The 22,664-nt window shown below is 55.2% G+C and overlaps 1 protein-coding gene across 3 annotated transcripts; it reads left to right on the forward strand.

Moving 5' to 3' along the window:
- The first annotated feature begins 240 nt into the window (after nucleotides 1-240).
- TK2 (thymidine kinase 2) lies at nucleotides 241-17,966 on the forward strand. Of its 3 annotated transcripts, none has more exons than XM_058674541.1 (10): nucleotides 241-612; nucleotides 3,883-3,957; nucleotides 7,273-7,326; nucleotides 8,681-8,761; nucleotides 9,294-9,383; nucleotides 10,071-10,144; nucleotides 15,515-15,603; nucleotides 16,033-16,112; nucleotides 16,690-16,770; nucleotides 17,679-17,966. In XM_058674541.1, exons 5-10 carry the CDS (start codon nucleotides 9,300-9,302, stop codon nucleotides 17,775-17,777), a joined length of 507 nt encoding a protein of 168 aa, XP_058530524.1. In that variant the 5' UTR covers nucleotides 241-612; nucleotides 3,883-3,957; nucleotides 7,273-7,326; nucleotides 8,681-8,761; nucleotides 9,294-9,299; the 3' UTR covers nucleotides 17,778-17,966. The 3 variants fall into 3 exon arrangements, with proteins under 3 accessions (XP_058530524.1, XP_058530522.1, XP_058530523.1); XM_058674540.1 differs by lacking the exons at nucleotides 241-612; nucleotides 8,681-8,761 and adding exons at nucleotides 798-966; nucleotides 1,641-1,678 and having other exon boundaries at nucleotides 17,679-17,962; XM_058674539.1 differs by lacking the exon at nucleotides 8,681-8,761 and having other exon boundaries at nucleotides 485-612; nucleotides 17,679-17,962.
- The last annotated feature ends 4,698 nt before the right edge of the window (nucleotides 17,967-22,664 follow it).

A 22,664-nucleotide genomic window follows, 5' to 3' on the forward strand; every position in this document is an offset into this window, starting at 1 on the left:
ATTCCTGCCGGGAAGTGCTTCCTAGCTGGGGAGGTGGGCAGGCGAAGGAGGGAGGGCTTGGCCTGACTGCCCCGCATCCCCTGGTTTGGGCGTCTCAGCAGCCCCGTCCTTAGAGGACGGGAGTAGCCACCACCACTTCCTCCTCAGCCCGGAGCGCTGGACGCCGCGAGCACACAGATGCCACGAAAGCAGGGACCAGTCTCCCACGCGGGTGTGAAGACCCAAGCACATGGGCCATCCAGCACTGCTTTCCCAGGCACATTAGCAGGGAGATGGATCCCAAGTGGAGCAACCGGGACACCCACTAGTGCCCATCTGGGATGCTGCCTTGGCTACCGCCTGTGCCACAACGCCAGCCCTAAGGCAGGATTTTTGCTGAGCAGATCCAGGAGGTGCAGTTCTCCTTTCCACTCGCTAGTTGTCTGTTTAGTTGGTATGTTGGGTGTGGTCTTCCCCAAGCAATCTAGCGCAGGCTGCAGAGAGGAAAGATTACTGGCTTCTAAGCAAGAGGTTTGGGCTGGAACTCCACTCTGCCGTTTAATGAATGTTTTTGATCATCGTGAACAGGTTAGCAACTCTCCACCTCCAAGAATGGGAGTGACAAAAATACAGGTGAGAGTAGGTGCTTGCTGAAGTAATTCACAATCATTAGCACTCCCCGCCTCACCGCCCTCTTCCCTGCAAGGATTAGAAATCAAGCCTTTTCCCAAGGAATCAGAAAAGCGGCGAGGTCTCTTTAAGGGACCGGGCCCAGCTGCAGCTCGCGGGGGCCTGCGGGCCCTGGGCGGAGCGCCGGGGCGGGACGTGCTGCGGACGGCGCTCGGGCAGGAAGGAAGCCAGCTGCCGAGATCTCCCTCTCGGCCATGCTGCTGCAGCCGCTGCGGGGCTGGGCAGCTCGGGCGCTACGCTGCGTGGGCTCGGGGAGCAGCGGGGCGCAGCGGCCAGCCTGGCCGCCGGACTACTCAGGTCGTCTGTTCCTCTCGCCGGCGGCGCGTCGTGGTCCCCCTCCCCCAACTCCCCGCGTCGTGGTCCCCCTCCCCCGAAATTCCTTCTTCCCTGGGGGTGCGGCGGAGCCGTCACCAGGGCTCCCCCGACTTCGGTGTCGATTGGGTTGTGGGTTGGGAAAGGGACGCTGAGAGTGGCGGCAGGGCTCGGGGCTCCCGGCTCATTTCCTAGTCTGATTTTTGGGAGGGTTAGATGGGAGCTGGGAGCGGCCTCTCACCAGGCTTCAGCCAGAGTATGGAGGAGCATAGGTTCGGGAGCCACGGTTAAAAGGCCCCGAGAAAGCCTTGCTGAGCCTGGGCGACGCCGCCGGTCCCTGCCCCACACCTGTGCCTGCCATACTCTCTTGGCGTTTTCGTGTACCTTCCTGTAAACCTCTGAAATACAACGTGTGTGCAAAAGGGGACACAGCCGGTCTGGAGGAAGCATTTGCGCACGCGTGGGGCCCTGATGTGCGCACCTGACTCCAGGCAGGATCGCAAGCAGGTGCCTCCACTCATCCTCCAGGGGCTCCAGAAGTGGAAACCAGGTTTAAGCCTGGGGAGCAAGCACAAAAATGTCCTTTTTGCAAGCTGGGATGGAGAAGAGTGAGTTTTAAAAACTGGGTTTACAAGTTGATTTTTTGTCTTGTTTTGTAGATAAAGGTAGAGAAAATGAAAAAGAGAAAAAGTCAGTGGTAAGTCTGTTTTTATATGCAGGGCCACTGTAGGTTAATTTTAGTTTTAGCTTTGGAGGGGGGAGAATGAGAGCCTCTGTGCCCATAGTACAGGTGCAGGAGGGTTGCCAGGGCTAAGACAGGCTGGCCCCTCACCCTTGGTCGTTGGCCCTAGCATCTACTCAGAGGTTAGCGTGGAAAGGTTTTCCCTCATGGCCTTCAGGTGTGCTTGGACTGTTAAGGTTTCAGGAATGATTGTGAAAGGCCACGCTAGATACCCACCCATTGACCCCCTCCTGCCCATCCTATCTCCCCCATGAGTGACAGGGGCCTAAGCACTTGACCCATCTGCTTTCCCAAGTGCCTTAGTAAAGGGCTCAATTGGAAATGGAGCAGCCAAGACTCGAACTGGCACTCAAATGGTATACTAATGTCACAGGTGCCTGTTTAGCCAACTGTACCACAATACCAGCTCCGGGAAAAGTAATTTTTCCCCCCAAGAGCAACAAGAAAGTCACATTCATTAGTCCTCCTAGTGGGGTCCCTTTGTGCCTTTTTGCCACTCTCACTTGGGTTGATTTTGGAGTTTGGGGTTCTGAAGGAGTGAGCTGGTGGGAATTGGAGGGTAGACTTGTCTGTGGTGAAAGTATTTGTCCAGTTCCCTGGACACTTGCTAGGATTGGAGCAAGAGGAAGTGTCGCTGGGCATAGTCCCATACAGTGGGTGCCCAGGCAAGGCAGGTGTTGCTGGGATTTTCCGTGGGTGTGCCTGAAGCCCTCTGGGAATCATGAGATGAGCCTGCCAGGCTTGCCTGTGAACTCCTCTTCGCTGTGTGTATGGAGCCAGCCACATGGCCCTTATTTCCCTAGATTGGTCCCTGTGTGCCTGTGTGTGCCACCCCGCCCCTGCCCCTGAGGGGCGTCTGCTGTGTGCTGTTTCCTGTGACTTAGGCAGAGCCCCCCCTCCCTGCTTGGGTCAGTTGGAATCCTGAGCCACCAGCAGGGCAGCCAGGCAGCCATGCAGCCTCTGGCTGGAGGGTCGCAAGCTGAAGCCTGGTTCCAAGGTGATGGTTGCCATGGTAACCAGAGGAGGGCGGAGCTTGCTTTGAGCCCTGTCCCAGGCTGTAACCTGGAATGGAGGGCCAAGTTCTGGCGGGGCCCTTGAGGCAGTGAGATCATTGCTGCACCAATGAAGGACCGTAGTGATCCTGCTCCAGCTTCCGCTCCAGCTTTTGTGTTGAAGGGAGTTTAAACATGCCCCTCCCCCCGCCCTTTGCACCACTCTTCCTGGCTGTTCTTCCCTTTGCAGCCCCCTCCTCCACGTCTGCCTTTCCCCTGCATGGGGAAGGGAAGTCCATGACAGTGATTTCCTGGAATAAAGGCCATCTAAATTCTTTCTGTATCTTTGGCTGAGATATACTTTCTCTGGTGGTCTGCAAATCTTACACAAGGGTCTCACTGCTGCCTGCTGCCACCTTGTGTTCAACAGACTCAGGTGGTGGCGCTTCTGTAGCTGGTGCCCCACTACTCCCACATGGAGAGAGCCTGCTGTGGACCAGTGCCTGCTCAGGCAGGGGAATCCTGCCGGGCTTTGAAACCGATATCCTACACCTAGGACTGTGGTGTAATTGGTCTGAATTGTGGCTTCCTTGTAAAGTGTGTAAAAGCTCTCATATCACTGTTGTGTGCATTGGTGCCAAGGCGGAGAAGCACAACCCTTCAGACAATGGGAACTTAACCTGCTGCACCACTACGACTCTGCCCAGTTATTTATGGGATGATCACAGCCACTCTGGATTTTGGCAGTTTTCATGTGACTGAGTGCTTTTTTCTGCATGAAATGACATGTTAGATTCTAGATAATGGGCCATGTGCAACCCCCTCAAGACCTTTAAATTGGACTCTGGGTAGGGGACAGGAGCTTAGGTGTAAGGGGCCAAACCATCTGAGGAGGGGCCTGGTAGACAGGCTGTGGGTAGACTAGGGGATTGAAAGAGTGAGGTGGGGTCTGGAGGGAACGCTTGGGTTCAGCCAGGGTAGGGTGGTTGATCTGTTTCTGTGGATGCTTGGAGCTAGTGAGGAGGGACTTTAGTTCTCCAGTCAGCTTGCTATTTGTTTCAGCATCCAGCCAGTCATGCAGTTTGCCTGAGAGCCTCTCCTAGAAATTAGTTCCAGCCATTCCCCCAGGCGCCCAGTTTCTGGCTAACATACATTTGTCTTTTCCAGATCTGTGTGGAAGGCAACATTGCCAGCGGGAAGACGACATGCCTGGAGTTCTTCTCCAACACCACAGATGTCGAGGTATGGCCTCCACACTGGGAGCAGGGGGACCCAAAAACACTTGATAGGATATATTTGTGGAGTATGACACAGAGTTACTATTGTTTTTATTTATTTATTTGAAGGAGAGAGAGAGAGAGGGAGGAGGTAGCAGAGAGAAGTCTTCAGTCTACTGCTTCACTCCCCAAATGGTGCAACAGCCAGGACTGGGCCAAGCTAAAGCAAGGAGTTTGTTCTAGGTCTCCCACATGGGTGTAGGGACCCGGGCATCTGGGCCATCTTCCGCTGCTTTTCCCAGTTGCATTGGCAGGGAGCTAGCTCACAAGTGGACTGGAATTGGTGCTCCTAAGCTCCTAAGCTGGCACCAGCCTCATAATTTATGTTTCTAATAACCTCATGGGAAAAAAAAAAAGCAAAAAGAATAGCCTATTGAATATCACACCCCTGCCAGATACTATCATGTCAATATGTGATCATTGTAAAAACCATCAGTGGGGACAAGTGCTCAGCCTAGCAGTTGAGATATCACTTGGAATACCATCATCTTGTATCATTGTGCCTGGGTTCAAGGCCCGACTCTGCCTCCATCCTGCTTCCTTCCTCCTGGGAGGCAGCGGGTGGTGGCTCAAGTAGCTGTGGCCCTGCCATCCAGGGGGATGGCCAGGGATGGAGCCTCAGCTCTCAGCTTCAGCCTGGCTCAGCCCAGGCCATGGCTGGCATGTCTGTTTCTGTCTCTGTACAGCTCTCTCAAATGTAAGATAATCCACCAGTGGGCTAGTTTGCATTCTGGTTTTTCTGGTTTTCCTAGTAGGTCTCTGGAAGTGAGTGTATTTTACACTTGAAGCATATCCCCCTCTCCACCCTACCCCCATCTGGCCACCAGAGGGTCTGTAGGGGAAGAAGAGAAGTCAGGTTGTTGAGTAAGGCCGGAATGTACAGTGTGCAGTCCGTCCGTGTGCACAAAGCACAGTCAGTACAACCTTGGGCTCATTGAAAGCCCCGTCACTAAAAACAACCCCACAGACTTTTTCAGAGTCGTCTACACTGGGGGCCTAACTACTTGAGCCATCACCTGCTGCCTCCCAGGAGGATGGAAGCAGGATGGAGGCAGAGTCGGGCCTTGAACCCAGGCACAATGATACAAGATGATGGTATTCCCAGTGATATCTAACCTGTTGTCCTCTTCCAGTTGCTAGTGGTGTCCCATTCACTGTGTGTGGCTTTTTGTGGTTTGCTACAGATCTTGTAGTTGCATCATTATAAGTCATTTTCTTGCCCTCCTTCCATCTTGTCTTGTTTTGTTTTTGCTTCCATTGAATGGTGTGTGGCTTGCTCGGGAGGCCCACTGTGTGTCTCCATCTTACTTATGTCCACATGCTGCCTGAGGAGGTTGCCATGGGCAGACCTGCCTGCAGGGTCTGTCCTTGGCTGGGAATGGAGTTCTAGCATTGCTGACTGATGAGAAGAACTCTCTGGTGCTTAACCTGCTTGTGGTACCATGTCAGGCACAGCTCCCCTGGTGAGACTGAGCACCCCTGGGAACCCTGATCCCCCAGGCTAGGTCAATACTCCTGGTATTAACCTATTGGGAGAATTGAGCTCATGTCCTGTGCGACTAGGCTGGGAGAGGGCCCCCTGTAGATCATCCCAAGCAGCCTTTCCTGGTTGCTGCTTTTGTCACATGGTAGATCTTAGCTGTGAGCTTGATGTGTAGTGTGTCCTATGACGATGACTCCACCACGACTCGACTCATGGGGCTAGAGTTGAGGAGCTCAGAGCACCTCCCCTGTGCTGGGATGCTGGTGGCATTTTGGAAGGCCTGGATTCTTGTTAAAGACCTAGGAGCTTGCTGATGACAGCAGCAGGGGTAATAAGACAAAAGTGAACACCTCAGCTCAGGAGTACAGTGTTGGGTGCCGGGTGTAGGGATCATCACCTCATGGAATGCGGCCTTAGTTGTAGGTGAGGCGATCATTGCAAGCGGATGGAAGATGTTTCTCTCTTTTAGATTTGTTTATTCTTATTGGAAAAGCGCATTTACGGAGAGAAAGAGACTTCCATCTGCTGCTTCACTCCGCAAATGGCCACAACAACCAGAGCTGAGCCGATCTGAAGCCAAGAACCAGGAGCTTCTTTTGGGTCTGCCACACGGGCGCAAGGTCCCAAGTTTTTTGGCAATCTCTACTGCTTTCCCAGGCCACAAGCAGGGAGCTGGATGGGAAGTGGAGCTGCTAGGATAGAACTGGCGCCCATATGGGATCCCAGGGTGTTCAAGGTGAGCGCTTTAGCTGCTAGGTCACCATATTGGGCTCTTTTTCTTTATAAATCTGCCTTTCAAATTAAGAAAAAAAAATCTTGCCCAGAATACACCTACATACCTAAAAAGGCTTTCCCTGTGTCTAGGCCTGCCCCAGTGCTGAGTGTCCAGAGCACAGGTGGCGGTCCTAGGAATGCCCAGCATGGAACCTGCTGTGTGTCTTGGAGAAGCTTGCAGTCACCGGAAAGGCGCAGGCAGGCCCAGAGGGGAAGGGCAGCTCCAAAGCAGCGAGGCAGGGAGCACACTGAAGAAACCCATGTGGAGATGACTGGGAGGAGACGGGCAAGTGGGCTACTGGGGTCACAGGTGAACTTCAGGTGGGGAAGCGAGATATCAGACCTGTCCCAGCTGACTTTCTGCTGGCTTGTCCCACCTGATGCCGTAAGCAGGAAAGGCTCAGAGGGAACGCGTGGAGGAGGGTTGGGGCAAGCCAGCCTTGACCTGGAAAGGCAGCATAGCCAGATTTGTGGGTTGTGTCTGCTCTTGGAGACAGAGCTGGATAGTATTTCTTTGTCTTTCTGTTATTGAGATTTCTTTCTTTGGAAGAGTTAGAGAGGGAGAGATGTATTCGCTGGTTCATTCCCCACATGGCCGCAACAGCTAAAGCTAGGGCAGGTTGAAGCCAGGAACCTAGAGCTTCATCCAGATCTCTTAGTGCAGGTGTAGGGGTCCAAGCACTTGGACCGTCTTCGACTGCTTTCCCAGGCCATAAGCAGGGAACTGGATCAGAACTGGCACAGCTGGGATACAAGCTGGTGCTTCTGTGGGATGCTGGTTTTGCTGCCACCGTGCTGCAGCAGGGCGGGATAGTGCCTCTAAGGTCCTATCTGGGAGTCATGTCAGGAAACCACATCTGGAGGGAGTTGTGGCCTCACAAAGGGGGTGGATCAGCTCTTTTGGCCCGTTGAGCCAGGCACCTGGATCTTGCTTGTCCCCTTCTCTCTGTATTAGCACTTGCCCACAGTTACAGGGCTTTAAGCTGAGACACGACCACACTCTGATGTTTTCTTGCTTTGCAGGTGTTAATGGAGCCTGTGTCCAAGTGGAGAAATGTGCGTGGCCACAATCCTCTGGTGAGTGGGGTTGTTTCTTGCATGAAGCCCCAGCATATCCTTCTGTGCTGCGGGATGTGGGGCTGGGGCCTGCGCTTGAGATCTCTTCCGCCCTCAGAAGCCAAGTTGAAAGAGGAGCAGGAGGAAGAGGGGAAGAAGAGCAGCTTAATGGTGTTCTGAGCGCCACGGTCCCCAAGGCCTGGGTGGTGGGGACATGCCCAGAAACCGGGCCTACTCCCCACTCCAAGCAGATGATCTTAGCTGCTCCCCAGATGGCTGCCCGGCTGGCCATCTCCTTTCCATGCTCCATCTCATTCTAGAACCTTCAGAATCCAGGTTTTCTCAGGCCTAGCCCCCGGGGCCTCACAAAGTAGCCAGGTTTTTTGGTGTACCCCTGAGCGGGTCTGCACTCGGCACTGCTGAGTATCAGGAGCTGCCTCACCCCGTCCCGTCCTGCCCCGTCTGCTTCCTCAAGCAAGGGGACTGACTGTGTTCCTTGCCTACCCACGAGGCTCTGCTCTGGCTGCATGAACAAGATGGTGAAGATCCGACTCTTGCCAGAGAGAGCTTCAGAGTGATGTTGGCTCTCATGGCTTGGGGACAGTTAGTCTCACTTTTCACGTTGCCCAAGGTCACACAGTGGGTAGATGATGGATGTGGGTCTGAACTTTCGACCTGGGAGCAGGTGCTGCCTCCTCATTGTCAGCAACAACATTGGCATCTCCATGTGTGCATCTGTAGGGGCAGGGATGGAGCCCATTTGGTTCACCCTTCTTTGCTAGAGTAGAATGGAGGCCCACTGCTCCCTACTTTACAAGTGCTTGCTCATTCATTCATTTGTTCACTCAGCCCTATTTTATTGCATGCATGCCATGTGGCAGATGCTGTTCTGCGTGCTGGGGCAGTGAGTAATTCAAAGCCCCTGTTCTGGCCCTGGTATTATCATGTGGGGAGGCAGAAAGACAATCTCCTATGGAATACAGTGGGTGGGGATGGGTGCCCAGAAGTACATTGAAGGAAGGGAAAGGACTTTTCTTAAGGCAGAAGCTTGCAGAATCAGTAAGGAATCCCATGGGACGAAAAGCAGTTCACCTCCGTGCCCGTGGGGAAGCTCCAGGCCCATCCCTTGTTGAGTGACAGAAAACCTTAGGCCCATCTGCGCTCCATCACAGCCAGGGCTAAATGCCAATGTCAGGGATCGGGGATACCATGTCCCAGGCCAGCACCCCTGCCTCAGAAGCCCAGGCCTGCTTGGTCTCTGTGTCTTTTAGGAAGGGATGGAGTTTCCAATGAGTTTTATGCCAGAATACGTCAGGACTGGTGAGTCTCCTACAGGCCTGCATTCTGGACAAAACAGACCGTTTTGTTGCATTAGTTTGTATCCAGAGGAAAACGGAGAACAGAAATGTGCCAAGGAGCAGAATGAGAACAGTGGTGCTGGGCTCCGGAGCAGAAGGTTTGTAGTAACAGGCGATAGAGGAATGGATGGGCTGTGGGTGGGCCTCTGTCTCAAACGGGATAGCCTTTGAGCAGTGGCTTGGCAGATGTCTGGAGGAAGTGTTTGGACAGCAGGAAAAGCAGGTGCAGAGGCCTGAGTCCCATGGGACCCCACTGGGCAGATCTGGGACCATGTTGGGCAGATCTGGGGAGCACTGAGGAAGCTCAAGGGCTGAAGAAAAAGTGGTGGGAGGTTCAAGAAGATGGAAGTGGCTCTGAAGCAGCGAGTGGCCTTCACCTAGAATTCAGTACCAAGGAGGGGAGGGGAGGGCGACAGGAATGAGCTGGTCCAGCCAGCTCACTCGAGGAGAGGACAGACCACAATGGGGCTTGTGTTCAAGAATGGCTGTCACTGGGCCATTGCACAGTTGCCACATAGTCTCTGGCTCTGAGACCCTGTTGCGGCCATTTCTGCTGCTGTGTAGGCTTGTCAAGATTACAGCAAGTGAGTGGTGAGGCCAGGTCCCACAGGTGCGCCTTGTCTATTGCAGAGCCTGATGTACCGAGATGCCTGGCGATGGGGCCTCACACTGCAGACGTACGTGCAGCTCACCATGCTGGAACAGCACACGCGCCCGCAGGTGTGTCTCAGGTGCCTGGCTGCAACTTCCCCCTAAACCTCTTTCCAGTTCGGGGATGTGATAGCCATGGAGGAACACTCACAGGAAAGCCCAGCTAGCTGGTACCAGGGTTTCCTGCTTTGCAGCTGTATGAGGACCAGAGACTGTGGGAATGAGGGCCCAGCCATCTGTTTTAGCCAGTCCTCCTGGGAACTTGAGTGCGGGCCTTGTCTGCCTGCCTGAGGGTCGCCTGCCCGACCTTCACATAGCCTGGCTTGTCAGCCCATTCTTGAGAGAGTCTGACAGGTTGAGCCTGACGTGAGCATCAGGTATTGGGGGCAGAAGTAGAGGGGGTGCAGATATGGCTGTGTGGGCCCCTTTCATCAGCTGGGTTGTGACCAGGGGTAGAACCTGTTAGAAAAGACGGTGGCTGAAGAGATCCTGCAAGAGAGGACAGTGCAATAGGGACCCTCTGAAACAGCCAGAATCTTCCTACCAGCTATTAAAGACTGGATGGCCGCAGAGCTGCACCTTGTATGTGGGCCTAGGTTCCTGCAGCCATAGCCATCACTCTTTTATGAATCTGTATCTCTTAGGAAGGGAAGGTGGGGGCACCTTTGTCAGTGGCCTCTGTATCCTCACCTTCAGTGTGCTCCAGGTGCTCACCCCTCTTGCCTGAGGTAGTGACCGCTTCTTGCTTCCCTTTAGACATCACCTGTTCGGTTGATGGAGCGGTCAATTCACAGCGCCAGATATGTTTTTGTAGAAAACCTATACAGAAGGTACGTGGTTTGCCCAGTTCCCAATGAATTATCAAGCAACTAAGTTTCTGAAATTGGAGATAATGTTTGGTGGACACATGGCAGATACCGACTGCATTGTACCAATTATCCATCACTCCGGTCACACTGTAACAGACAATCCCAAAACTGCTCAGGCCGGGCCTGCAATTCCTGCCCAGCCAGCTCTGCAGACCATGGCCTGGATCAGTGAGGTGTCTGTGGGCCGGCTATCCTAACCCAACCTCAGTAGGCAGCTGAGCCCTCTTTGAAGTGACCCCTCTCTGCCTCCTGGGACCATGGGCTGGCCGGACATCTCCTGTTGGCCCCAGGGGCAGAGGGTAGGAGTGCCTTTACAAAGCCCTGCTCTTGGCCAAGTCACAGTCCATTGGCTGCAGCAGGTCACATGATCATGGGAGCCCAGCCATGGGAGGTTTAAGGGCCTAGAGAGTTCCATGGGCAAGTGCAAGGATATTGGGGGAGGTAGAGAATCAGGGTTACTAGAGAATTTGATCTACTGTAGTGCATGTGTGATGTGGTGTGACTTATAAAATGATGTTGGAGAGTGAGAGTGATCTTCCTATCTCTTGGTGCCATGCCTCAAATGTCTGCAGTGATTGGGTTGGGCCCAGGAGGGAACTGGGAGCTGGCAGCTGAATCTGGCTCTTCTGCATGGGTAGCAGCAGCCCAGTTACTTGACCCTGCCTCCCAAAGTCTTCACTGTCAGGAAGGTGGAGCAGGGACCCTGGCACTTCCATGTGGGGTGTGGGGCATCTCAACCACCAACTCCCATAGGACAGGGGTTGAGTCTGAGGGACTTCATTTCCCCAGAGTGGATCCAGCACAAATCTGACCCTTGGCTGGTGCCCCTGGCTGCTCTTTGACCTCTGGCCTGCTTGTTTCCTAGGTCTACATGCCTGGGAAAGCCTGCTTTCCTTTGAGGGGGCTACTTCATGGGTCCTGAGCTACCATGACTTGAGGTGTGGCTCCCCCTCCTAGTGAGAGCCTTTGCCTAGTCTTTAATCCCCATCCCACCTTGCACATCAGACCAAAGCTGCAGGGCCTGGGGCTGGCAGCCAGGGCAAGTGCTGACCATGACTTTGGCCGCTGCGTCAGGCTCTGCTGCTGGGCTTGCTCTTCCAGGAGGCGGCACTCCCCATGTCAGAGCTGCATCCCCATCCAGCTGTGGGCAGTCTGCCGCTGGGCTGACTCAGCCCATAGCTGTGTCTTGGCTTCCTACTGCCTGGCTCCTAAGCCAGAGGACAGGCAGAAGAGAGAAGTGGTTTTGTTTACTGCTGTGACTAGAAGTGTAACTTGTGGTGTAAGCCTGGGCAGTAGGGTAGGGCTTCCTGGGAGAGGATGCCACTGGTGCCTGTGTGTGCATGTGTGTGTGTGGATGCCGATGACAGCCAGCTGAGTGGATTGTGTGTGGCAGTGGGCAACTCCTGCTGAGTGGACCAGCCTAGGTCAGGGACGTGACTGCATGGGCCTGGCTCCCATGTCAGCTCTGGAGTTTGCCGTGGCAGTCAGAATCTAAACTCCTGGAATCTCTCATCTTCCATTCCCACTGACAGTCCCCGAAGAGCCTTCGGATGGGGGTGTGCAGTTTGGGTCTTGTGGTCTTTGCCTGGCTCCTTGCTCACCTTGGTCTTGGTAAAGTCAGTAATCCTACAGCTTTCCTGCCCCCAGCGTTGGCCACCCACCACCAGGGGAACACCCTGGGAGCTGTCTGTCCCATCTCATCCTGAGCCATGGTTTAGCTCATGATCATGACTTTGCCAGCTCACACCCCTCCTCCCTCATGATTGTACCTTCAATGAGTCCATCCTGCCTTTCCTAATTGCTGTGGCCATGGCATTGGTCCAGGCCATGTGGGCCATGGCCTGACCTGTTTTGTGGGCAGTACAGCAAGAGAATGTATCTTTTACACTCTTCTACCCTCTCCTCCAGTCTTCCCAGAATGCTTGGCAGCTGGGGCTAGGATTTCTTTGGAGGACAATGAACTTCAAGAAGAAATTCATAGAGTTCCTGTTTCTGTTCTGATTGCTTTAAGCCTCTGCAACCTCCAAGTGGGCACGTTTCCCTGAAAGCCAGGTCGGAACCTTGAGACCTTGTCCCCAGCTTCACTTGATGAGACCAAAGACTATCAAACGTTGACATGTGGCCTTGGGACACCCTGGAGGACCAGGCCACCCACCATGGCCTGCAGGGAGCCCCTAGACCCTCCCATTGACTTCCCCCAACTTGTGCTGCCTCCTCACCTTGTCTACCTGGCCCCTGGGGCTCAGAGCAGCCACCTGTTCTTAACAGTTTCACCTTTGGTCCTGGGGATTCACCTGGGTTTTGTGTTCTGCTCTGTAATGTGTTCTTCTGCTCCTACAGCAAACAGTAGCTTCCTCACTTCTCATTGAGGACAGTGGGTGAGCCTTGTGGAATATCCCCTGCTGCAGCCACATACCCCAGAGTGCCCAAGAAGGGCAGGGCGTTGCTGTGTGACCTGGACCTGCCCAGTGCCCCATGGAAATGCAGGTGACTTTGCCTGGACAGGAGCTGTGGTTGTCATCTGGTTTTTGAGTCCATCAGCAGATGAGGAACTGAGATATGATGACGAGGCCAGTGTCCCTGACTGCCTGGGTGGAGGCTGCCCGTGGTCACGAGCTGGTGGTGAGGGGTGCTGGGCACTCTGGTATATGGGGCTTGCAGGAGATGAGGAAGTGGCCAGCGGCAGCTGCAGCTCCAGCTCCCTCCTTAACAGCTGCAGGCTTCAGAGCCCACAGAAGTCCCCTAAAGGCAGGCGCTTGGTCCCCTGGGGAGGCTGTTCCCCCTGGGCCCTCAGCACTGGCTTCTCCCTGGAAGTCCTGTGCACCTTGCTGTCATGCAAGGTCTGCTTCAGTGAGGCTGGGCCGGGCCCCCAGTCCACCTTCCTCACAGGTGCCCCAGTGAGGCTGTGTTCTGAGCAGTGTGGCCAGCAGCCAGCTGGCCAGCAGGGAGCTTCCTGGCCCCACACCTCGGCACTCCTGCTGGCGTTCTGCTCCCATGGCTCCCTTGGGGCCTCCCTGGGCCTGTGGGTGGTCATGAGAATGGGAGTCAGATCCTGGGATGGCATTCCAGGCTGTGCTGCCCACCGCCCGTGGTCCCTGCATTTCACCTGTGTCCTGGTTGCTTCAGCCACAGGCTGTAGGTTGCCTCTCTTGAGACAGTAGGAAGCCAGAGCTGCAGAGGGATGGGTGACAGGAAGAATGGCTTAGGGATGGATTTGTGATGTCTCCCTGGAGCTCCTGCAGGAAGCCGCTCATCCACAGTGCGATATTTCTGAGTAACTGGGAGTTTTCAGAGCTTTCTGCTGTTCCCCAGAAATGGTGTTTGCCACTTGAAGCCACTTGTGACGGAGCACTGAGTTCTTTGGCAAGATGCTTTAGTGTCACCTTGCAGAGAGCTCCGCCAGGTCCACTCTCCTGGGTCCTTCCACCTGTCTTGCCCCAGCTCTGGTCAGCCTGGGTCAAGGGTCCAAGAGTTGTGGCTCTCTGGAGTCCAGGTCGCTCTGGGCGTGATCCGTGCTCCAGCGACAGAGCAGGGAGGACATGAGTTTGGGGGTGGCAGGGAGCCAGGCTCGAACATGACCCTCTCTGTATCTGCCTCTCTCATCTCTAAGTTGGGACTAATCTCAGCCCTGTGAGGTTTGTGAAATAAGGAGATGGGGTATACAAGGCAGCTAGTGTTTGAGCATGGGGCATCTGTTCTCATCCACACTGTGTGCAGTCAGGGCTCTCTGGGCCCTGGTTTGATAGGGTGTAGGGGGTGGGGCAGGTCACAACAAACAGGTCAGCTGGATTCTTTTCCCAGCACTGGGATAGGAGTGCTGCTAGGGAAGCCCCTCAGTTCGCTGCTGCCGAGCCCTGGGCTGGACATCCTATGCTGCTCCTGTGGGAGCTGTGGGAATCAAGCCCATCCCTGGGCATCTGCAGCGTGCCCACAGGTACTCAGGACCCTGGGCCATGGTGCTTTTGGTTTGGTGTTGGCTTCTCTGGGCTGCGGGCAGCCTGGCCTGTGCTTGTGTTCCACGGTCCCAGCTCTGGGAGGTGATAGCATTTTTGGCGACACATGTGAGCCATCCTGTGTGCCCTCTTGGGACTACTTAGTCCTTAGAGCACCTCCCTCAGCTGCTTTCCCAGCTTCTCGCCTCCCTCCTTCCTTGGCCCTCTCCCTCCCCGCATGGGGCTGGAGTGAATTCATACAGAGCTGGGTGGACCCATCCCCTTCCATGCCCGTGCCTGTGGGTTGTGCTGCTGCAGCCCCAGTGAGCAGTTTCCATTGCACACAGCATGGGCACGGGCACGCCAGCCCTCTGCTGCCAAGAGCCAGCTTGCCAAGTGCAGGGCTGAGCCCATCCCAGTGGCACCCACACAGGAAAGGTGTTAAAGGGAGAGCTGCTGGCCAGGAGCTGGGGCGCAGCCAGTAAAGTCGCTACTTGGGTCACCATGTCCCATGTGGAGTGCTGTTTTGACATAGCTGTTCTGCTTCCCCTTGGGCTTCCACCAATGCACCTGCAAATGCAGTAGGTGACAGCCCATATGCTTGCAGGTCCCTGCCACCCATGTGGAAGACCCGGATGAAGGTGCTGACTTTGGCCTGGCCCAGCCCTGGCTAGTACAGCCCTCTGGGGAGTGAAGCAGCAAAGATCTTGCTCTCCTTGCCTTTCACATACATAAATCTTAAAATGAGGCAAGCAGCAAAGCCTTCCTCTGTTGGGCTTTGAGACCCCTAACTGCTGTGGGACCTGCCCAAATGCTGCCATCCCTCTGTCTCTGTCCCTTCTGGATCCCCCCGTGGTGGAGCGATCCCTCAGGAGTGCTGGGCACAGACATGGTCTCTCCTCTCTTGGGGCCTTTCACTTCAGACGCTGCAATGCGTCCCGTGTCCGTTAGAGCAGGGCCTTCCATGATGCACGCAGACCCAGGCCTAGCTCTTCAGTAATTTAGGCAGCAAGCATGCAGGGATTGTTTCCAGCAAACACATTTCCGGATGTAAACCTGGCTTTGCTGTCTGCCTCCTCAACCTCTTCTGTCTCTCAGCCTGAATTCTGCCTCTGTTCTCCAGGAATGAGCACGCATGTCCTTGTCTCATCTGGAGTTCAGATGGCATGTAGCAGGGCTCTGGCTGCAGCGGGCTACCCTGGGTGGTGGAAGGCCTGGCACGGCCCAGTTGCTGTCGTTACTCATGTCCAACGGCTGAGGGTCCTGTTCTCTTGCTGTTTTGGGCCATGTAACAAAACGCCCGTGTAATGAAACCCTTTCTGAACTCCCTTTCTGGGGGATGGCACGGCCCCAGAAGCTCTCTCTGAGGCTGCTGACGCCCTGGCAACTCTCTCCACAGTGGGAAGATGCCCGAAGTGGACTATGTGGTCTTGTCCGAGTGGTTTAACTGGATTGGGAGGAACCTGGACGTGCATGTTGATTTGATAGGTGAGCCAGCCTTTCCTTCGCTCCCTGCCTCCTAGGACCCTTGGGGTACCCTTACCCACACTGCCCTGGGACCTCTGGGCTCATGGAGGAAGCTTCCTGGTCTCTGTCCATCATGCTTCCTTCCTTGGCCACAGCCATCTCCAAATAGGAGCCTGCTGTGGTGTGACAGGCTTTTCTGGTTTGCAAAGACAGGGAGGGACAGAGTCATGGCACATCTGCTGGGACCTGCTGTATGCCAGGCCCTGTGCCAGGCTGCCTATTGCAGGTGGGTGACAGTGAAAGCGGACAGAAGGCGGTGGTTGGTGGTGAGTTGAGCTGCGGCAGGCACTGCTCTCCACCCGTTGCCCATGCCTTCCTCCCTTCTTCCTTGGCTGTGGATTTTAAGCCTGCCACAGAGTAACTGGAGCCCCTGGGTGTGTTTAACCCCAGTGTATCTGCGGACTAACCCCGAGAACTGCTACCAGAGGCTGAAGAAGAGATGCAGGGAGGAGGAGAAGGTCATTCCGCTGGTAAGAGGCCCCTGGCTTGGCCAAGGTCCCTGTTCCCGGAACCCCATCCCTGTGAGTCCTTTGCACAGGTCCCCTGACCTGGCACCTGGTGGTCACTCAGTTAACATGGCAGCAAGTGCCCTAGAGGTCTGTAGAGGCTGGGTGAGGACTTAGTGGCCATGGTTGTCTTGGCAGCAAGACAGTAGGAATGTGTAGAGGCTGGACACTGTGATGCCCAGTTACTGTGTTGTATATCCGGAGCCCTGGCCACAGTAGAAATAGCAGGACGCAGGCAAAGCCAGGTGTGGGCGTTAGACTTGGCTTTGCCTCAGGCCCTTGGGGAAGGGCTGGTTCTGAGAGGAAAGCCTGGTGGAGCAGAGTGGAGTGGCTGATGCTGCCCCTGACCAAAGGTGCCCATGCCGACCCCTCACCTTGCTCTGCGTTCACTGCTCCCCCATCAAGCCTGCTTGGCTGCTGCGGGTTCCTGTCCCAAGCTCATTGCCGAATGTCCCCCCTCTACCACTGAGCCCTGAGACCCTTAGAGGGAGGCCTTTGTTCCTGCCTCCTCCAATAGCCTGCATTCCTGGACTTTTGGCAGGAGTACCTGCGTGCCATCCACCACCTCTATGAGGAGTGGCTCATTGCTGGAGACCGTTTCTCTGTGGCAGCTCCTGTTCTGGTAGGTTCCCAGAATGGGGAGTGACCCAGGGAGTATCTGCACTTTGCAGCATGGCAGGGGTGGGGCAAGTCCTTCAGGCTTGGGGAGGTGGGAAAGTTGGAAGGGCAGCCCTGTATCCTGTGTGCCTGCTCCTAGGCTGAGCTGAGCACCAGGGGAACACATCTGAGGGAAGGCCGCCAACACCTGACCCAGAGCCATGGCACCTGTCGAGCACAGTGTGGTCAGCCAGGCAGCCTCTGACCCTGGGCTTGAGTCTTAGCCATATGCTGTGACCTTCCTCCTTCATTGGATGGCTTGGAGCTGAGTGAGGATTCGGGCAGCAGAGGGAACAAACACGTGGTGCTGTTGTGGGTTGTAGCAAGGTGTGGCCTGTGTGCCCTTGTTGGCTGTGTAGGACCACCCTCCCCTCTTGCCTCTCTGATGGTGAAGGATCCTCACCAGCTGCTGTGAGGCATCCTTCCTCAGGCCAGTGGGCAACCTGGGCTTGCTGCCTGCACCAGTGTGGCACAGGGAACTCCATGCAAGCCCTTAGCACTTGTGTTGGGGATGCTAATGTGGCACTCCAGACAGCAGTGTGGTGCCACAGCGTGAGACTCACCAGAGTGAATTTGTAACAAGGTGTAAGGAACTTCACAAAGCCTGGAGGAAAATGGAATGACAAGCTTCTTTTGGTGCAGAAAAAAAATAGGTTTCAAAATGCATGTAGTTTTGAGAAAAATTCCAGGAGTGGGCCTCTAAGCGCGGGCCAGTGGCTCTAGCATTCTGTTCCATGTGCCCCTGCCTGGACCGACCCCTCCCTCTCCCCGCTTCTCCTGCCCACGTCCCTCCACCTGCTGTCTGCTGGCTGGCCAGGGAGGAGGCTGCAGAGGCTGCTGCAGCCCTATGCTTCCCGGGTGTTTGCTTTTCAGGTGATAGAGGCTGATCACGACATGGAGAAGATGCTGGAAGTGCTCGAGCAAAACCGGAACCAAATATTGGCGCCAGAAAACCGGAAGCGTGGCCCCTAGGACAGGAAAGGCTCATGGGATTGTGTCAGAAAAATACCTGCCGCTGCCCAGTTAGGAGCTGTCTGGAACCATCTCTTGGGGAGAGAGGGCCTGGAGGGCAGGGGGACTCTACCTGGCTGGATCTGTTCTCTTTGGCTAGGGTCCTGGCCTTGGGTTTCTAACCCTTGTGGGTGACATTTGGGACCAGTGGGTTTGTTGTGCCCTTGGCTGTTGGCAGCCTTATAAGTCCCCTAAGGTTCCCTACCAGTGTGTGAGTGAGTGAGTGTGTGTGTGTGTGTGTAGGGGGGAATCCGGGAACAGTTTTGTGTCCAGGAGAGGAATTGAAAGCCCAGCCAGGCCTCGGACCTCCCCCTGGCTGGCACCTACTGGACTGTTGGCTGTGTCACCCAGAAGATTGTTTAACCCACAGCTGTGCCTGCCACGCTGGAGATCATCCCTCCCACTCCCACTCTTCCTGAGTGTGTTGGCAGGGCAAGCTGTTCTCAAGGATGGCCCTGTTACTAGATGTCTGTCCCCAAACCATGCTGTCTGGCTCGAGTCCCAAGGTCAGTGGTTTCCCATCCAGGCATTTGGACTTTGGTAGGACATGCTAAACCACACCTGGTCTGTGGCTGGACAATGGCCTTGGTGTCCTGGCCAGTTTTCCCAGAGTGAGCTGGGACGAGGGACAGGCAGCCATGACTTTCCAAGCTTCCTCCCTACTGTGACTTTGTGACCTGGGGAGACATGCAAGTAGCCTTTTTGTCTTTGCGACCTGTGTTTGTGCAGGGGGTGTCTGGGGCCATGGAGCGTCAAGGTGTGTGTGTTGATTTGGAAAGTGGCTTAGTGTTGCCCAGCTGCCGCAGTTCATCAGAAGCATGGAGGCACAGCTACCACTAGAAACCAGTGGGAGTGGTCAGGATGGGCAAATCAGGGTCTGTGATGGAGGCGCCAAGCACTGCTGCCCTGCCATTTGGATATTGTAGTGGGAGGCAAGCTGTGTGAGGGCCTCCAGGAGACTGCCACAGTCTGCTGTGGGAGTCCTTGAGCACCCCTTCCTGTGTGGGGACCCCTTTGTGTGGGTGTTCTCCCTCTAATTTGGTGCCAGTGCGTCTGGCCATCCTGGTCATCCAGCAGTCATGGACTCCACCTCCTGGTGCTCCCCGTTTGGACCAGTTCTTGGAGTGTGGGTGTCTGGATGAGGGCAGCGGTTACATGGGGACCACATCTGACAGCACCTGCAGCCGGATGCTGGGCTGAGCCGGAGCCTGGGGAAGGCAGAACCCTGCACACCCCAGGAATCCTGACATGCTGGGCCATCCTTGGGACATTGTGGCTGTGCAATCTGGCCTTCTCTACCTCGGCTCAGTTGGAGAGGAGTTTGGGGAGTTTGGGGAGTCTTGTGGTAGCCCGTAAATTCCTTCTAACCCTGTGGTTCACTCTGGGGGCTTTCCCCGCCGTGTTGGAACCCTCCACAGCTGGCGTTTGCTATCACTATGACACAGGTTTTGTTTGCTTGTTTGGAACCTCCAGTTTCCTGATGTCATGTTTCTAGATCCTGAAGGAGCCCTCCACCCTCCTGACTGAGCCGACGTACGTCAGCCATGGAGCCTCCCAGCTGGGAGGATCACCCAAAAGGACGGGACCAGGGCCAGCTTACATGGGGCTGCTGCAGGCCAAGGTCACAGAGCTGTGGGCCAGGGCAGCAAGAGGCTAATGGCATGTCAGGTGTGTCCTGGGGGGAGGCCTCCCTAGAGAGGCTAGAGCAAGCCCAGGGACTGCTGTCTGAGGAGCTGCTGGCGGCAAGACGGGTTGCAACATTCCAGAGCTGTGGCCATCACTTACCCTGAGGGTGGCTAGTCCCACCCAGCCCCACTCCCAGGCTGGCAGGAGGTTGCCTGTCCATTGCTGTTTGCTGGCTTACCAGGTCTTGTTTTGGTTTTTAAATGTTGATGAATCTACATTTCGTACTTTTCAGTTACCCTTTTTACTGGAATAATTTAATATTTAAGCTTTTTGGTTTTATATTGCAAAACACATGATATGAACCATCAAAAAATATTTTACAGGTCTGGTGACTAAAAGAAAAAAAAAAAAAGAAATCGTCTCTTTCACTCTCACTCAATCTCACATAAAAGAAATGTGGCCCAGAGCTGGCATGGGGGCTCAGTGGCCATCAGGGTTCCAGGTTCTTGGGATCTGGCTGAGTCCCGTTCTGGTTCCTGGTTTGGCTTCCTTCCTCAGGAGCCCTTGGGTGCCATGCACACTTCCTGCCTCCCCCACTCCTCCAGTTCTCCAGGGTGCTGGGTCTGCTCACTGTTTCCTCACAGTTGGGAGGAGTTGTCCAAAGTCACGTCTGGGACTGTCCTAAGATGCACTCAGCAGATGGGTCCCCATGCCTGATGGGCCCTGAGTTTGGCTACTGGCTTCCCCCTACGCTGGCCCCAGAGTTGCTACCTTTGCCAACACCTTCCCTGATGGATGTCAGGGTGAGTACAGTCCGCACTTGGGGCATCTGTGCTGTGCCCTCCAGGGTTAATGTCCTCCATGGGAACTGGCACTCTGGGGCATGCCACATGTCCTGGGGTTGCAGTGGGGTGGGGGGAGCTCTTATTCAGCTCACCCAGAGCTGAGTGGCTCTGCAGCCCACTAGTGGCATCTGGATGTGGGGCTAAGGGGTCTCATGGGATGGCGCTGGGCTGGGCACTGGGCAGCATGGATCCAGGACTCAGAAAGCCAAGGAGGAAGCTGTGCCCAGGGCTTTGTCGCTACTGTCACTCAGGAACACCAGGACCTGGGGCCCCTTCTCCAGTCCCTCCCGGAGGGGTGGGCCCAGCTCAGCTCTGGCCTCATCTCAGTAAGCATGCCACATTCACATGCTATACTCAGTCAGAACTCCAGCTACTGGGCTTCGTGTGCCCTCTAGGCCACAGGGAGCTCATGCCCTCTGGGTCATAACGGGGAATAGGATGAGGCCATAATTCCTGTCTTTTGCCTCTGTACTTTTGAAGTGCATTTCATGTGGTCTCCCAGCTGTGACAGGCTCCACCTGCGCCTTGCTGGCTCTCCTGTCCTTTTTTTGTTTTAAAGGTTTTTATTTGAAAGTTTTATGGAAAGGGAGAGACACATCTTCCATCCACTGGTTTACTCCCCAAATAGAGGTATAATGGCCAGGGCAGGGCCAGGTCACAGCCAGGAGTCAGCAACTTCTTCCAGGGCTCCTTGGGTCCTTGGACCCGAGCATCTGTGCCGTCATCCTCCGCTGCTTTCCCAGGCACATCAGCAGGGAGCCGGATTGGAAATGGAGCAACTGGGACTTGAATCGGCACTCCTATGTGAGATGATGGCATTGCAAGCTTTGGCCTAATCCACTGGACCACACTGCCAGCCCCTCATTTGGGGCTCTTAAATCAGCTGACTGTGAGTAAAAGTACCCCATGGCCAGGTGAGTTTGGGCAGTAGTGGCTTAGGTGAGGCCCCTCTGTGTGCAAAGCCACAGGTGTGGAGAGCCCCAGATGCGTGTGTATCTGAGTGGACGTGGCTGATGTGAAAGTGGAGACCCGTGTGGTGGCTCCTCACAGCCACAGTTCATGTCCACACTACCTACTCAGACTTGCCAGGCCTGGGCTTGGCAGCCAACAGCAGTAGCCTCATGGTGCCCCCCTTATGCCTGCCTTTTCTTCCTGGCTTCCCTGACCCACTGCCTCTGGTGCTTCTGGGTTATTGCCCTGACCCCAGCCATGCCCCAGGGGTGCAGCTTCGCCTCCCGTCTCCTTGGGGGCTGAAGAAACCTGGCGTGTTCTTACCCCTCACCCCTCACGCGGAGGAGGCTGATGTCCGAGTAGAAATTAGCAAAGGATCTGGTACGATGCACAGGCATGTTATAGATGGAGGGGCCAGCTGTGGGCGCTGGGAGTCAGTGTGGCATCAGGTTGGGATGCAGCTTGCTGCCTTAGTGCTGGGATGAGGTGGGGGGTCCCAGAGCACAGACCTGGTGCTTAAGCCATGGTGGGGTCGGGGGACGGTTGGCAGAGCAGGAGAATGATTCTTTAAGATCCAGAGGGGGGCATGGGCCCAAGGCTGTTTCCAGAGGGAGGGAGGAAGTGGGGGCAGAGAGAGAGAGATGCTGGAGTGGGGCAGGTTTAGTCCTGAACATGAGACGTGGATGGGTTGAACCCCTCAAATGGAAGACAAGCCCAGAATCAAAGTGACAATTGCCTGTAGAGGCTCAGGGATTGTTTACTAGGAGCAGTGGCAGCAGGGAACCAGCAGGTGGCAGTGTGGGCCGGTGGCACCTCCAGCTGGGACTGGAACTCAGGCTGGGAGCCCTGGAAGGAGCTGTGGTCCCTATCTCTGGGTATCCTTAACGTGGCTGCACCCTCCGTCAGGATCACTCCCATGACAGGACACTTGTGTGTGGGGGGTCCCGGATGATGCTGGTGGGCCCCTAGTGGGAGGGGAGCTAGCAGAGGAAGGGAACTGGGCTGTGTCTGCCACAAGATTTACCTCCAAAGCCAGTACCTTACAGATGGCACAGAATGGAAAAAAAATTGTGCAGAAGGGGTACCATTTTGATCTCATTGCAATCCTCCCCTATTCCCTTTCCCAACAGCCAATGCTATTGTGGTGCTAAAAGCCTGTGCCATTAGAGGGCAGTGTGCAGTCCCCATGCTCCCGGCATCGGTGGCCCTAAGCAGGGACATTCACACCAGCCAAGCCCTAGGGATGGGAGCTATGTTTGGGTGAGGTTAGACAAGCCAAGAACTCCTACGGGTCACCGCAACAGTGACAAGGCTCCAGAAGAAAAGGGTGGCAGGCGGCCAGCTGGGGACATATTTTCAACTGGTTACTGTGAAGTTTCAGATCTGCATGAATCCCAGGGCTGGTGTTTAAAGTGTTACTCCTGGC

The sequence above is a fragment of the Ochotona princeps genome, chromosome 16, assembly GCF_030435755.1.
Source record: "Ochotona princeps isolate mOchPri1 chromosome 16, mOchPri1.hap1, whole genome shotgun sequence".
NCBI lineage: Eukaryota > Metazoa > Chordata > Mammalia > Lagomorpha > Ochotonidae > Ochotona > Ochotona princeps.